The sequence below is a fragment of the Lepidochelys kempii genome, chromosome 1 (assembly GCF_965140265.1).
Source record: "Lepidochelys kempii isolate rLepKem1 chromosome 1, rLepKem1.hap2, whole genome shotgun sequence".
In the NCBI taxonomy this organism is placed as follows: Eukaryota; Metazoa; Chordata; order Testudines; family Cheloniidae; genus Lepidochelys; species Lepidochelys kempii.
In genome coordinates, this window is record NC_133256.1 from 135,593,450 (window position 1) to 135,608,466 (window position 15,017).

General features: G+C 39.4%; 1 protein-coding gene across 4 annotated transcripts in view; it reads left to right on the top strand.

The window, feature by feature from the left end:
* The window catches only part of MOSPD2 (motile sperm domain containing 2), a 62,454-nt gene that overhangs the window by 21,277 nt on the left and 26,160 nt on the right, over window positions 1–15,017 (top strand). For all 4 annotated transcript variants that reach the window (XM_073355660.1, XM_073355640.1, XM_073355649.1 and 1 more), the window contains 4 exons: window positions 4,651–4,711; window positions 7,219–7,257; window positions 9,429–9,553; window positions 12,635–12,805. In XM_073355660.1, the coding sequence (XP_073211761.1) occupies window positions 4,651–4,711; window positions 7,219–7,257; window positions 9,429–9,553; window positions 12,635–12,805 (396 nt within the window). The remainder of the gene's footprint in view (window positions 1–4,650; window positions 4,712–7,218; window positions 7,258–9,428; window positions 9,554–12,634; window positions 12,806–15,017) is intronic.

Below are 15,017 nucleotides of genomic sequence, written 5' to 3' on the forward strand. Positions count from 1 at the left end.
TCTTTTGTATTATACTTAAATAACTCTCTCTTTCAAGATGAAAATCGTGAATTTCATTAGAAGTTTTTTTTCATTTTAAAAGGTTGTTCTCCGATAATGCATATTTCCAACTTCTTCAGGATTTCAGTTTGCAAAGCTACAATGACTAGTTATAAATGATATTTCTTTCTGAGTGTCCTCTGCATATTCCCACACATGGGGTGTGACAGCCGGGACAGCCTAGATGTTGGAACCTTCTCGTAGCAGTACGCATGAGAGGGTTCAAGTGTTCCTCCTGCCCTTCCCCTGAGCAGTCCTGAACGTTTCGAGGGGGCGTGTCTCTCCTTGCTACCTCAGTTTCTTCAAACCACAGCAGCAGACAGTTGTGAACTGGTACAGTTCCCTTCCACTAAAAAAGATTTAGTGCCTTTAGGGATAGTTTTACTATTAGGTATGGTTAGGATCAATTATAAGATAGGTTTAGATTGTTAGTCTAGGATAAATTTTGTTTTATACTTAGATCTTCTATTCCAACTACTGGTTGCATGCAGATCCAAATCTGAAAAGATCACATTTTAAAATATGCACATCATTTCCAGTGGTATTTGTGGCATCAGATGCTTGCACTCAATGCCTAGCATGCCTGGGTGAGCTTCTCTCTTTTTAAGATGTGTGAACTGCAGCACTTTTACCCTATGAGCAAGAAAGAAATGTCAGAATAGGCTACAAGTCTTCTTATTACAAGCAGCTCTGGATGCAAATCCTGTCTGTTCTGACTCTTCTGAAGGGCCTGAGACTAAGAACAGGAGGCCAGTGTCAACTCTAGATACTTCCAGATCTAAGCAGAAAACAGTTCAGCATAAGACGCCAAGCTCCCGATCCAAAGCGATCATGTTGTTGATACCAAAATCAGCAGATCCAACATCTAGATACTTACTACCTCCACTGGTGGTGGCCTTGTTCATAAGAGCCAAACCATGTGACCGCATCAGCTCTGAATACCCCGGCTCCATTGCGTGTGACAAAGCTGGAGATTCTTCATCTCTTGGAGCAGGATCAAATCTAATGTATCCATATGTAACGAGTAAAAGCACTCAGGAGAATTTTTGCCCATTCCTTGCTTCAGAGGGTTCCATCAGATCTGTTGAAGCTTTTGGAATCATTGTTGTCAGTTTGTGTGGGTCTTTTGTCACGCTTGTGATGCAAGTGCACATGGAGAAGGGAATCATAGAATGTCCGGGTTGGAAGGGACCTCAGGAAATCATCTAGTCCAACCCCCTGCTCAAAGCAGGACCAATCCCCAATTTTTGCCCCAGATTCCTAAATGGCTCCCTCAAGGATTGAACTCGCAACCCTGGGTTTAGCAGGCCAATGCTCAAACCACTATTCCCCCCCCCGCCCCCATAGGAAGGCTCCTATGAGTCACCCTCTTCCTTCAGTCTATACAGAAGACTCTCCTGCTATAGGGCTGGATTTTTATCTGAAGAGGAAGCTGCCTGTGGTACAAATGGAATATCAGCAGCTAGACCCAGAATTTGATTAATTCTTCTTTTGATGAGAATGTTGGTAGATCTTGCAGCTTTTCCTAAATAGAATGGTGCCTATGTTAAAACTCTTGTCACTATCTTAGAGGAGACTTCTTACCGAGTCTTTGATATTCTCAGCTCTAACTTTGAGTAAAGTCTCTGTGCTGATTTTAGATGGTCTCTGGCAACCAGAAGAATCTATCTGGTCTAATCATGCCTTTTGTCAACTGCTCTCAAAAATGCTGATAAGCTATATCAAATTCCATACGAAAGATTATCGTGCTTGCATACTCTTCCTCCTCATAATTCATTGGTAGCAGTTGCAGTGACCAACAAGTCAAGAGGTGGACATTTGCATTCTACAGCCTCTGACAAGGAAGGCAGGAATTTGAACTCAGTGGGGAGGAAAATGATTTGTCCTTTCTTCATCCTTTGTTTGAGAGTAGCTACCAGGCAGCGACGCACTTATGGGACAAAATGTTGATGTTTGTAAAGACACTTTCTGAAGACCAGAAAAATATAGTAATTGCATTAATACAGATGGATGGACGGTAGTATAACGCACTGTATCCTTTGATGTTTTTGACTTTGGTTGTAAGATCGATTGCGATAGCAGTCACATGGTTATGATCTTCCACTCTCTCGCCAGAGACAATCTAAAATAGTGCATCTGTTTTGAAGGAGATGGACTGTTTAATAATAGGAAAGATTAAAAATTACAGCCAAGATCAATGTGTCTTTTTCAGTTTTGGAGGAAGAATTCTATGGCCTGTGTTCAGGTACAATAGAAAGCTTTATTCACCATCCTCCCCTTGTCCTCTTAAGCCCAGAGAGATCACTCATGCGATCACAAAGCTTCCTTCGCCTACGTCTGTTGAATGTCAAGCCTGAAGTTTGATAGGAGGATCAAAAGCTGCAAACCGATTGATAATATACTCACCTCCCTATCCTTTGGAAAACTGGCTTTCTTAATTCCTTGATTCATACCGTTTCATCAGTTTGGACAAATATATTTTGAGGGTAATAAAAAAGTGTTCTGCCCAAGTTTGAAACCTATTCTGCTTACAAGATCTCCTCCTTTCTTCTCCCCTGCCCCTTTTTCAATATTCAGGGGTTTCTCCCTCAACAGTGTGCTAAGATCAAAAATCCGGTCTCTGATTCAAGCAGGAGTAATAGAGGAGGTTCCAAGGGAGTTCAGAAATCAGGGATTTTACTCAAGGTTTTTCACTAATACCAAAGAAGGATGGATGTTCATCTGATATTACATGTGAGGAAGCTCAGCACTTACATCAGGAAGTTCTGGTTCTGTATGTTGACTGTAGCCTCATGTTATCCTTTCCTTTCAGCCCTAGATTGGTTTGTAGCTCTCAATTTAAAGGATACATATTTCTAGAAGGCCAAATCACTGCAAATATCTCTGCTTTACTGTTGATCGTGACTATTTTCAGTACAAGGTCTTAACTTGTGGCCTTTCTACCACTCAGAGGGATTTTACAAAGTTCCTCTTTGTAGTAGGAGCTCGTCTTGAGACAATAGAGTATTTTTGTCTCCCCATGGTTTGACAATTGGTTTCTTAAAGCCTCATCAAAGGAGAGCCTTATAAGGGATATACTCCTTAATTGAAAATCACTTTGGAAGCTTCAAAGACTGATGAGGGGGCGCAACTTGACTATCTCGTTGTTCGGGACCATTGGCGTTACCAAGAAAAGATATTACATATGAGGGTACAGTAATTGCAAACTATCTGTTTAGCTTTCAAATCATTACTACCTCACATCCAGAACAAAGCAATACAAGTCATCATGGGCAACAAGAGAGCAATATATTAACTGAAGAAGCAGGGAGGAACTCACTTGTTTCAACTAGCCAAGGAGATGATCAAGTTATGGGACTGGTGTATCCACTTCAACATCTACCCAATTGCCTTGCTCTTAGCTGGCAAGGAAATGACAAAGCTGGCCAACTCAGCAGAGATCTGATGCAGGTGCATTAATGGTCTCTAAAGGACTCAGTAATTTAGGATGTATTCAGTCTTTCTGAGGTTTCTGGATATAGATCTTTGCCACCAGGCAGAACACGAAGTGCCCCCTTTTCCACTTGAAAGAGGGGAGAAACAATCTCCCAGTGTCGGATGTGTTCCTTCTGAATTGGTGAGTGGGCCTGTTATGTGTTTTCTCCTCTTTTACACTTTTATAAAGAGGGTTTTACAAAAATAAGATGTGACTGGGCCTCAATTGCTCCTTCATGTGTGACACAACAATAATATATACAGACCTTCATCAACTCTCCAAGGTGATCTACGTATTTATGCCAGTGATGCCAGGCATACTTCTGCAACAGGACAGGAGGATTTATCACCCGAACCCTCTTTCGCTACATCTAGCTGCATTGGGTCTAACAGATGTTGAAATACCCTGTACTTTAGATGTGCAGCAAATGTTATGAACATAAGTGATGTAGATTTGTGAAGTGGGTAGCTGAAAAACATATAAATCCTGTACAGGCACTATGATTGTTCATAGAATTTTAAATGTTAATTTTTGTCTCAAAATATTAGTGAACTATGATTTCATTAGAAATCAAGACAAACAGAACTAAAAATCCCTGATAAAAGGCAAAATATTCTTATCCCTAGAGGTTTTACCTCCAACGTACAGAACTTATGTAACTTGCCTGTCTGTCTTCAGTGCAAGTCTGTGCTTGTACTATGTAAGAAAGGCCTAATGCTGCCATTTAGAGACAGAGGTTTGTTTCTTCTGTTAGGCTGTAGCTCTTAGGAAAATCTCCTGACCCTTTCCTGAGACCCCAGTTCTTCAAAGACTTAATACAGTACATGTGCTTAACTTTATGCACTGTGAGTAGTCTTAGTGAAGTCACTAGAACAGCTTTCAGTTTACAGAGTTAAACATGTGTATAAATCTTTGCAGAATCATCTCCTGAATGAGTAGCATTGCATTGGAAGTTGGGGCAGTATTTGAAAAGTAATATCCTATATATAGCCTGTGCATTTTATTATGTTTTACTTTAACTGTGAACTTATCTCGTAAAATCTTTATTACAAAATTCATAGTTTTTATCTAATTAGGTTTTTGAATTATAATTTGTACTACATTTATTATTATTATTAATTTTGCCTTTATTTTAGGACTTGGACTTCATTCGGTTCATCATCAACTGTTTTAAAGTTTATTATCCGAATTACCTCTGTAAGTCATGTATATTATCCTTTCTAAGGGGGATACAATTTTATAGACTTTGTGTTATACAATGTTATTTTTATTATGTAAATATTCATAACTATGAGGAGAGAGGTTCTTTTTTTAAGAGATGTGTAAATATTACTTTTTGCATGTGTGAACTGCAAAGGTAAAACCAAAATAAAGTCCAGAAATGTGTTTGACGTGCCCCAGAAACAAGGTGCCATGAGGGCTGGGTAGTTCAGCATATAAATAAGTTCAGTAGTAATGTCTTTTAGAAAAGTGAATTTATGTGCAGCATTCCCCTATCACACCCTCAGACTGGTTAGCAGAGCTACAACACACATTTATTAACTTAATTTTGGTTTGAAATTCATATGTAACGTATGGATTTGTATTAAAAGTAAAGAGTCTAAAACAAGTATTTTTGGAGGTACATATTCACCCAGTTGTTCCAGTTTTAGAATTTTTATAAGCATTGAGTTAATATTCATAGATTCCAAGGCCAGAAGGGACTATTGTGATCATATAGTTTTACCTTCTGTATATCACACATGATACAATGTCTCCCAAATAATTCCTAGAGCATATGTCTTGGAAGAACATCCAATCTTGGTTTAAAAATTATCAGTGATGGGCAGTGTTCCCTCTAACTTTTCCCACATGTGCGGAATTCATATTATGTGCACCAATATGGAGGTGATGTGTGATGCATCACCTTCATATTGGTGCACATAACAAAATTCATGCGGTGGGGTGGGGCCAAGGAGTTCGGGGTGTGGGAGGGGGCTCAGAGCTGGGGCAGAGGGTTGGAGTGCAGGGGTGTGAGGGCTCCGACTGGGGGTGCAGTCTCTGGGGAGAGGTCGGGGATGAGGGGTTTGGGGTGCAGGCTGTCCTGGGGCTACTACGAGGAGAAAGTATTCCCCCTAAGTCTCTCCCCCACAGCAGCACCTGGGCTATGGGGAGAGAGGCTCCTCTCCCTGCTGTGGCAGTTCCAGGGCTTGGGCTGTGGGATAGGTGCCCCCCATGGCTGGGTTGGGGCTGGGGCTGTGGTGCCCCTCCCCAGGCCATGGCAGGTCCTGGCTGGGCAGATTCCCTGTGCGACGCTTAACAGGCTGCTGCGTGGCCACACAGCTTACAGGGAATTTAGGTGATGGGAGAATCCACCACAATCATTAGTAAATTGTTCCAATGGTTAATTACCCTCACTTTTAAAAATTTACACCTTATTTCCAGTCTGAACTTGGCTAGCTTCAACTTCCAGCCATTGTATCTCATTATATCTTTCTCTGCTAGACTGAAGTGTGCATTATTAAATATTTGTTTCCCCATGTAGGAATTTACAGAATGTGATTCAGTCACCTCATAACCTTTTCTTTGTTAAACAGGTAAATAGATTTAGCTCCCTGAGTCTATCATAAGGCAGGTTTTCTAATCCTTTAATCTTTCTGGACCCTCTCAATTTTTTAACATCCTTCTTGAACTGCGGACCCCAGAACTGAGCACCGTGTTCCAGCAGTGGTCGCACCTGTGCCAAATTCAGCGGTAAAATAGCCTCTCTGCTCCAACTTGATATTCTTGTTTATGCGTCCAAGGATCCCATTAGCCCCCTCGGCGACAGCGTTGCACTGGGAGCTCATGTTTAGCTGATTATCCACCATGACTCCCAATTCTTTTTCAGAGTCAATATTATAGTTGTGTTGTTTTTCTGTCTTGTTTCCCGTTCTTTCTTTGTCCATCTCTGTCCCTTTCCTCTTCAGTTTCAGTTTCAAAAGTTGGAAGATACTGCTATACCAGTTGGCACTCTGTAGCAGCCAAGAGGCTAAAGATTGAGTGGAAATGGACTCTTTCCTATTGTCTCAGAGATGATCCCTCCATGACAGAGTTGAGGCATATTGGTGGGGCTGTATGGGGAAAAACTTGCACATTGTCCATTTTAACCTTCATTATTAATAGATACAAAGCTTCAGTCAGTATTGCCATTTTTCTCTTCCATGACTTCTGAATTCATTTAATTTTTTTTCAAGTGAAAATGTAGCTGTAAACATTTTAAAGTTTAGTTGAGTGCCATTTTGCTTCTTAAAATAGAAGGTATAATTCTGTTATAGTTGCTAATTGTTAGTATTTCACACAATGAAATTATTCATTAGAATAAAGATGCATATTATTTGCATCTTTCATCTGGCATTTAATACAGTAATTTAAATGAATTCCCTGAATTCAGGATGTGGGTAACCATTCTGACTCCTGGTATACAAAAAAGGCAAAATTATCCCATAAAACAATACATGCTATGCTTTCCAGTGGGCTTCCTAATACTTCTGTTCATCTTACCATAGGGATAGTTTTGTATACAGATGGAGGAAAGCTAATTTTTTCCTAAAGAAAGTAACCATGGAAACGGAGTGTTCTGCTTTTAATAATCCTCTAATAGTAACACTTTCTCCCCTTTTTGTTATTAATATAGAAATAATATCTTTCTTTTCAATTATCTCTTCTTCCTATTGTCTTTGCAGCAAAGATAGTGATCTTTGAAATGCCATGGATAATGAATGGTAAGTTAAAGTAAACTAAACTAAAAATACTTGTAATTTTCTGTAATAAGTTTAAAAAATCCTGTTCTGATATGATATTAATTCAAACATAAACTCATTTTCTTAGGCTTTATAAAATGTTATTGTGTGTATACATAGAAATATATAACTAATGCATAGGCCAAATTTTTCTTTTAGTTAAGCACACGGTACTTTACATTTGTCAATTATTAGGTCATTGAATGCTCTAATGTGCAGCTTCCTGGCACAGTGTACTGTGACTCAAAAATTAAAGTCTTCAAAGTGCCGATCAAGACCTGCATCCCCCTCGTCACTTGCATATCTTGGAAGCCCTCGATATGTAGATTATTTCTTGAAGCCTCCATTTTTCTGGTTCCCTGAAACCTAATCCTCTCCAGGTCCAGACTTGCTAGGCTTCGTAAATATTTTTCTCCTGTGGCCAAATCCAAACAGTACATTATGCAGGCTAGGGCCTATGCATGACGTTTATAATTGCCATATATATCTATGCTGATACGTGTACTCCAGTAATCAACCTAGTCAAAACACTTGTTAGACAAGTTTTATTCCTCTATATTGCATGTGCGTGCATAGCTATAAAATTTTTTGCTGTATGTGCATCTCTATTAAGACTACTTTAGTTTTACATTAAGCAGGTTCAAACCGCTACCATTTAAAAGAACAAACCTACCAGAGAAATGCTTCATTCTCCTAACTTTTCTCCCACCCAAAATTTCTCCTTACCCACTTCACCCTCCACCTTCCCTTTCCTCTCCAAAATAAATTACTGGTCTGCGATTCAAGAGGGCTAAATATTTTGTCTTTGACTTGTCACTGCTTCAGTTCATAGTCTGAGGAGGTCTTGGGAAGGATGTAAGTAATCACGTTAATGTCTGGGTCATGGAATTTGAGCCAGCTTGCTTTAGGTTCATAGAGGACATTTCCAGCAATCCTCGCGAGCAAGTTACCATCAGAGACCCAAAGTCTTGCAGAAATTCTCAAGAAGCCTCGTTTCTTCCCCTACTTCAGCCACCTTTGCAAAAACGGGTTTTTGTCCGTTTCTTGCCCCCAAACCCTGTGTGTAGCATATGTCCCGGACAACTTTTAATTGTGCTGCTTTTTCCAGTAGGAAACCATGCCAAGTCCCATTCCTCCTTTCCTTTTCAGAGATCCCTTTCACAAGCAGAGGTCCTGGCCCTTATCTAGGGTAGAGCTGCTGAATGAAGTTCAATACACCCCTTCACAAGTCACTATGCCCCTGACAAGATTAGATGCTTATTTTGGGTGGGCAGTACTTCAGTTACTATCCAAGGAGCTAGTCTCCTGTAGTGGGGCACTTGGAAAAGAATATCGCAAGCGGACTATGTACCAACAATAACTTTTGTTGCCCAAATACATTGCCTTCACTGAGCCACCTCTTCAGTTTTGGAGCACACATCCAAATGAGGTTTCTGGGTGTAGAGGGGTACTGCTTTGGGAAGTGGGGTTGGGGGGCAGGCACACAGGATATTAATATTCTTGTTCTATGGATTGTTGTCAAGGGCACTACCTAACAGTCAACAACTACTCAAAAACATTCCATGACCAAGTGACCGAGTGCAGAACTCTTGCTGTGTGGCTTTGTAGAGAAAATACATTCAGAAGACGAGCTACCACTTGTAAATAATCCCTCTCTGCAAAAGCAAGAGGCACCTGATATTTATTTACTTACTTACTTTTCTTCCCCTGAAGCTTGTGTAATTGGTCTCAAGTACTAATGCAGAGGGAGGCAAATTGTACCAATGAAGAAAACTTAACACAAATCAAACCTACAGAAAATGTGTCTTGTACATAATATATGATACATTATAAAGATTTTATCGGCACACATTTATGATGACCTGTATTACTTGGTTATGATTTTGCCATTCACAGGTAGTACACCAAAGCACTCTTTGTAAATTCATGCCAATAGTTTTTTTTTATACCACAAAATCCTGGTATGTGCATGTGCTCTTTGCCTAGTGGGACATTTTATAGCGGGTAAAGAAACCCTAGATGGACATCTAGCTATTTCACTGAATTCAGTGCTTAGCCTAACATTTTATGAGCATTTATTTACATGCTATCAATGGCAGATAAAACTGCAGTATTTGTTTCAGGCAGCTTATGTATTATTATTTTTTGTCTAGCTGCTTTTAAAATTGTGAAGGGTTGGCTTGGTCCAGATGCGATAAGTATGTTGAAGTTTACAAACAAGAATGAAGTGCAGGAATACATCAGTGTAGAGTATCTGCCTGCCTACATGGGTGGAATTGTAAGTATATTGAAATTTTAAAATACCTTGTAATTATTAATATCTTCATGCAGTTTTTGTGTGGATATAAATTGCATGATCACTCACTGTAGTAGAGCCAGCTAGCATTTTTCAGATAAGTGTCTGACAGTGTCCACTTGATATTAATAAACTTACAAATTAACTGTTAATGATTTAAGTTCTTTTAAAAATCTCAGCTGATGATTTTCAAAGTTTTGGTATGTTAGTTTTAAAAAAGCGTTTTCATAGCTCTTTTTGTAAGGTAGGAAGTAATTCTGCAACCCTAATTTGGTGACTTCATTTTGGGAATTTTAATAGTGTGAATAGGAAAAAGAGGGTTTTGAGTGTACACAACTGCTGTTTCTCACCTCCCTCCAAAGCCATGATTGAACGAAGACCCTCCAATCCTTTCTCTGGGCTTCCACCCTCTCTAGCTCCTTCTGTTGCCCATCATCTCAAGTGTCCTAAAACCCTGGCGTACTTGGCAACTTCTTTAAAAGGAAAGTAAAGCCCAACTGGTTATGCTGCACTCCAGTACTGCGTTATTGTCAGCCTTATTCATACACAATATAGTGCATTCTAAATGCTGATGCAGGATAACCAACTTGTGTAAGGGGCATAAATTTGTCACCAAGCTAATAAAAGCAAGTAATTCTGTGATTTCCTATCCTTTTTCCTCAAACTTTGTAACTTTCCTTTAATAATAATTTTTTTTTTAAAACCCAAGCAGGGTAAAAGTAATACCACTGCCATAGGGGGAGATGGCATCACCTCTTCTCTCTGCAGAAGAGATGGAGATAGGCAATGACAATCTGCTTTCCCCGCTGCAGTGCATATTGAATATTAATACACCATCATTAAAGAAAAACATAGCAGAATGCTATCTGAGGGACCCTCTTGAGACAAGATAGGGGTTCTGTTCCTTGGACTCAGGGATATGGAGGCATGAGGGACCCACTTTCCTAAACTCCTGTTTGGGCAGGATGTCTCTCTGGATCCTCTTCTCAGTACCTGCAAGAAACATCTGAAGGCATCATTTCCCAAGGAGCGAGAAGCAGTAGCAACCCAGGGATTGAAGAGGGGTGGTTGAGTGTTTTCTGTATGCTGAGGGAGATGCGGAAACTGACAGTATCTAGAGAGTGATGATTCTGCTGTCATCTGCTTCCCATATCTCTTTCCCCTGGCATATGTGGGTAAAAAGGCGTGCTGCTACATAGGAATTCTAGTGGTCAGCATCAACAGGGGTGGGGAAATCATAATGATGAGCCATAGCATTTTATTTACATTTTGAAGTCTTCATTATTAAAAAGCTTGGGACCTTATTTAATTGAAATCTTGATTGCAGTGTCTTTTAAAAAATATTGTTAAATCATAAACAAAATACGTGTCAGTCACAAAACAAAACAGTGGTAAGCAGTTAGTGAGGAAATCCTATAACTTTATATCATTTTTGTTCAGAACCACCCTACGTACTAGTTCTCTGTAAAGATCAAGGCATAACAAAATTTGAACATTTAAAATCAAGTAATTAATTAGTCCTCGTGTCCCAAAAACTTTCTCTTTCATTGGTATTGGCTACTGTGACCTGTTTGGAAGCTATTTGTTTCCATCTTTTCCAAGTCTTTGAAGCAGAGCAAGAGGAACCTCTGAAACTTTTTTGAGCAGCTTGTCTTTAAGTACCTTCTGGTGGCTCTTGAACCTGTGGTTCACAGGAATCTATGCACTGAGGAAATTGACCCAAAAAATCAGTTCAACCAGTGGTAAAATTGGTTGGCAGTGCAATGCAGGCAAAGTCCCATGACTGACCCTGGTTTTACCACAATTTGAACCAGTATGAACTTCTTAATACATTTCCTCAATATAGACATGGCCTAGGTGTTTTGAACATGGTGTTTAGATTAGTACACTTTCCCTTTTTTCCTTTTTAAAAATAATCCACCATAATTAAGGCTACGTTTATGTCACGGAGGTCATGGAAGTCACAGAATCTGTGACTTCCAGAGACATCGGTGACATTCTCTGCTTCAGCCCCATGGGCTGCAGTACTCTGGAGCTGGCAGCCAGTGGGGCCCTGGCAGGGTTCCAGTGACAGGCCACAGCAGCGATGGGGGGGAGGGGAGGGCCCTGCAAGGTTCCAGCGACAGGTGACAGACTCCTGAGGGGGCCCTCCTCAAAGTTCCAGCAATGGGCAACAGCATTGCGTGGGGAGAGGGTGACGCCTAGGGCGAGCGCTGGGGGTGCCCTGTTTTTTCTTCGGGAAATATGGTCACCCTGCAGCTCCCAGCCACTGAGGGTGGGGTGGGGGCGGGCTGCAGCTTCCAGCTGCTGCAGGCAGAGTGGGAACCCCACAGCTCTCAGCCACCACAGTGGCAGGGGAAACCATGGAGCTGCTGCAGCAGAAGACACAGACAGGTCATGACTTCCATGAATTTTTGTTTGTTGCCCGTGACCTGTCCCGTCCCTGACTTTTACTAAAAATAACCATGACAAAATCTTAGCCTTAACTATAGTCGATGTATCATGTGTGTGATATGAACTAATGTATAATGCTAGTTCTTTAAACATTAATAAATAGGCTGTCTGTTTTAGTTTTTAGAGATCCAAATCATGGACTAACTGTCTGCATGATTTTCTTTAAAACCAAACCTGTTATAAAGTTACAGAAGTACAAAAAAATCTGAAGATCCACTTTTTTTTCTTATTTTGTTTTAAGTTTGCCTTTTTGTAATGTAAAAACAAAATTTGGTTTAATTCTGCCCCACAACCCTCCTAAGATTTTTCAGTACCAAATTTCAACTCTGAACAAATTCTGCAGTCTCTTTGGGAATATGTAAACATTGCCACTAACTATAAATTAGTGGCTGTGTTAGAGGATTATCATATTTTTATTATTATAGAGGACAAAACCCAACATCAACTTTTTGCCCATGGGTCAAATGGAACTTAAAATGTATAAATGAAATATGTACGAGGTGTAAAAGGACTAAAAAACCCTGATAAGATCTGTATTTTAATTATGCTAGTGAAATCACTTTTCCTTCCTTTTGATACACACATGAATTAAATACTCTTGTATTTTAGGATACTTTCAAGTACAGTTACCCTCCCTTGGTTGATGATGATTTTCAAACTCCATTATGTGAAAATGGACCTGTTACTACTGAAGATGAAACTGAAAGTAAAGAGGAGATGGAAGCAGACAGCAAGGAGGCTGGAGAATCCATTGAAGAGCAAATTCTCAATGTGAAAAAGGTATCCATTAACTCTATAGGCTAAGAAGGAATGAAAATATGAAAAGATGGACATGGTTTATTTTTTATGGCAGATTTTTACAGTCTGTTGTAGTTGGATGTCTTTGCCACTTACAGTGAAAAACTAGTAAAACCCTAAAGACTAGCTTCACTGTCATGGATGGATTACAGTACACACACAAATCTAGTATGTGTGTTATTCTGGTATTGCTCAGTTAAATGTACAATATGAAAATTTAAAAAAAAATTTAACTTCTCCCTAAAAAGTTAGGTTTCTCTAGAGTTATAGTCCATTTTTATACTTCCCTCAGGGCAACCATTGGATTGATTTTTAATACCATATATCTAGTTTTCTCAATAGATGTTTTAATCAGCTCCTGAGGAGAGGGAATACTAAATATACAACTGAAAACATGCTATGGAGAGCTAGTGTCTAGCGCAGTATTAGGTTTTTATTTATCTTATTAGTTACACAATTCCAGTTAATCTTTATATGGTCACAAAACAAAGTAAAGCCCTGAATTCTGCAATCTGATCTACGTGCCTGTAACCTTACACATGTGCCGAATTCATTCCAGTATCGGGAGCCAAGGAATACATAGTGGTAGCCTCTGGGAAATGTAAACTTTGTCCATTGGTATTGTTCTTGAAAAATAGCTAATGTAGTCCAGAATCTCTAATTCACTGTTATTGCCATAACTTCTGAATCAGAATATGAATTTAATAATTTCTTGTATCATGCATATTTAATATTAATTTTATAGTACACAAATTTTCAGTTTGAATTAGTATTTTAATATTTTGTCATGTTTTGAACTGTATGGAGCAATTTCTATTTTAATTAAGGTATTTTTAAAACTTGGCCAGCCAAATAAATAAAGTAGATTCATAGAATTTAAGGCCTGAAGGAACCATTAGATCATCTACTCTGGCGTCCTCTCTATCACAGGCCCTTAAATTTAGTCCAGTTATCCCTGTGTTGAGCCCAGTAACTTGTGTTTGGCTTAAAACATATCTTCCAGAAAGGCTTCCAGTCTTGATTTGAAGATGGCGAGAGGTGAAGAATCCACTGCTTTCCCTGGTAGATTGTGTTCCAGTGGTCAATTACCCTCATGTTAAAAAATATGTGCATAATTTCTAATTTGAATTTGTCTGGCGTCAGCTTTCAGCCATTGATTCTTGTTATGCCTTTCTCTACTAGATTACATAGTCCTTTAATACCTGAAATTTTGTCCCCATTGTAAGCAAGTCATCTCTGTCTTCTTGATAAGTTAGGCTGCACTCTTTAAGCCTCTTACTTTGTCATTTTCTCCAGCCTTCCAATCATTTTTGTGGCTCTTTTCTGCCCACTCTCTAATTTTTCAACATCCTCTTTAAAACATGGACACGAACTATATGCAGTATTCAAGTATCGGTCTCAGAAATGCAGTATGCAGAGGTAAAACTACTTCCCTACTCCTGCTCACTGTTCCATTGTTTATGTATCCAAGGATCACATTAGCCCATTTCGCCAACGCACTGGGAGCTCACGTTTAGTTGCTTGTCCACTGTGACCCATAAACCGTTTTTTGCAGAGTCACTGCTTTCCAGGACACAGTCCCCCATTCTGTAGGTATGTCCTGTATTCTTTATTCCTAGATGTGTTAAAATGCATTTTGTTCGAATGGGTCGAGTCTACCAGTTGAGACAGGTTGGTTGATTGTCTGACTACCTTCTCCTTATTATTTACCACTCCACCAATCTTTGTCATCTGCATATTTTATCAGCAGTGACTTTCTGTTTACTTCCATACCATTAGTGAAAATATTGATTAGCATCAGACCTAGCACTAGTCTTTGTAGAACCCTACTAGAAACACACCACTACTTCCACAGCCAGATTTTAATCATTTAATATGTACTCTACTGATCTTTTATAATGCTCATATTTTAGTTAGAATGGTGTATGGTACTAAATCAAATGTCTTGCAAAAGTCTATGTATATTACATCTATGCACTTACCTTTACCAACCAGGCTTGTAATCTCAAAGAATGGAATCTGATTTGTTTGCCAGGACCTGTTTTCCATAAAATCCTGTTGACTGGCATTAATCCTATTCATATCCTTTATCAATTCAATATTGTATCAGCTTTTCTATTATTTTACTAAGGATTTGTCAATCTAACCAGCTGATAGTTACCTGGGTCATTCTGCTGACCTTGTTTGAATATTG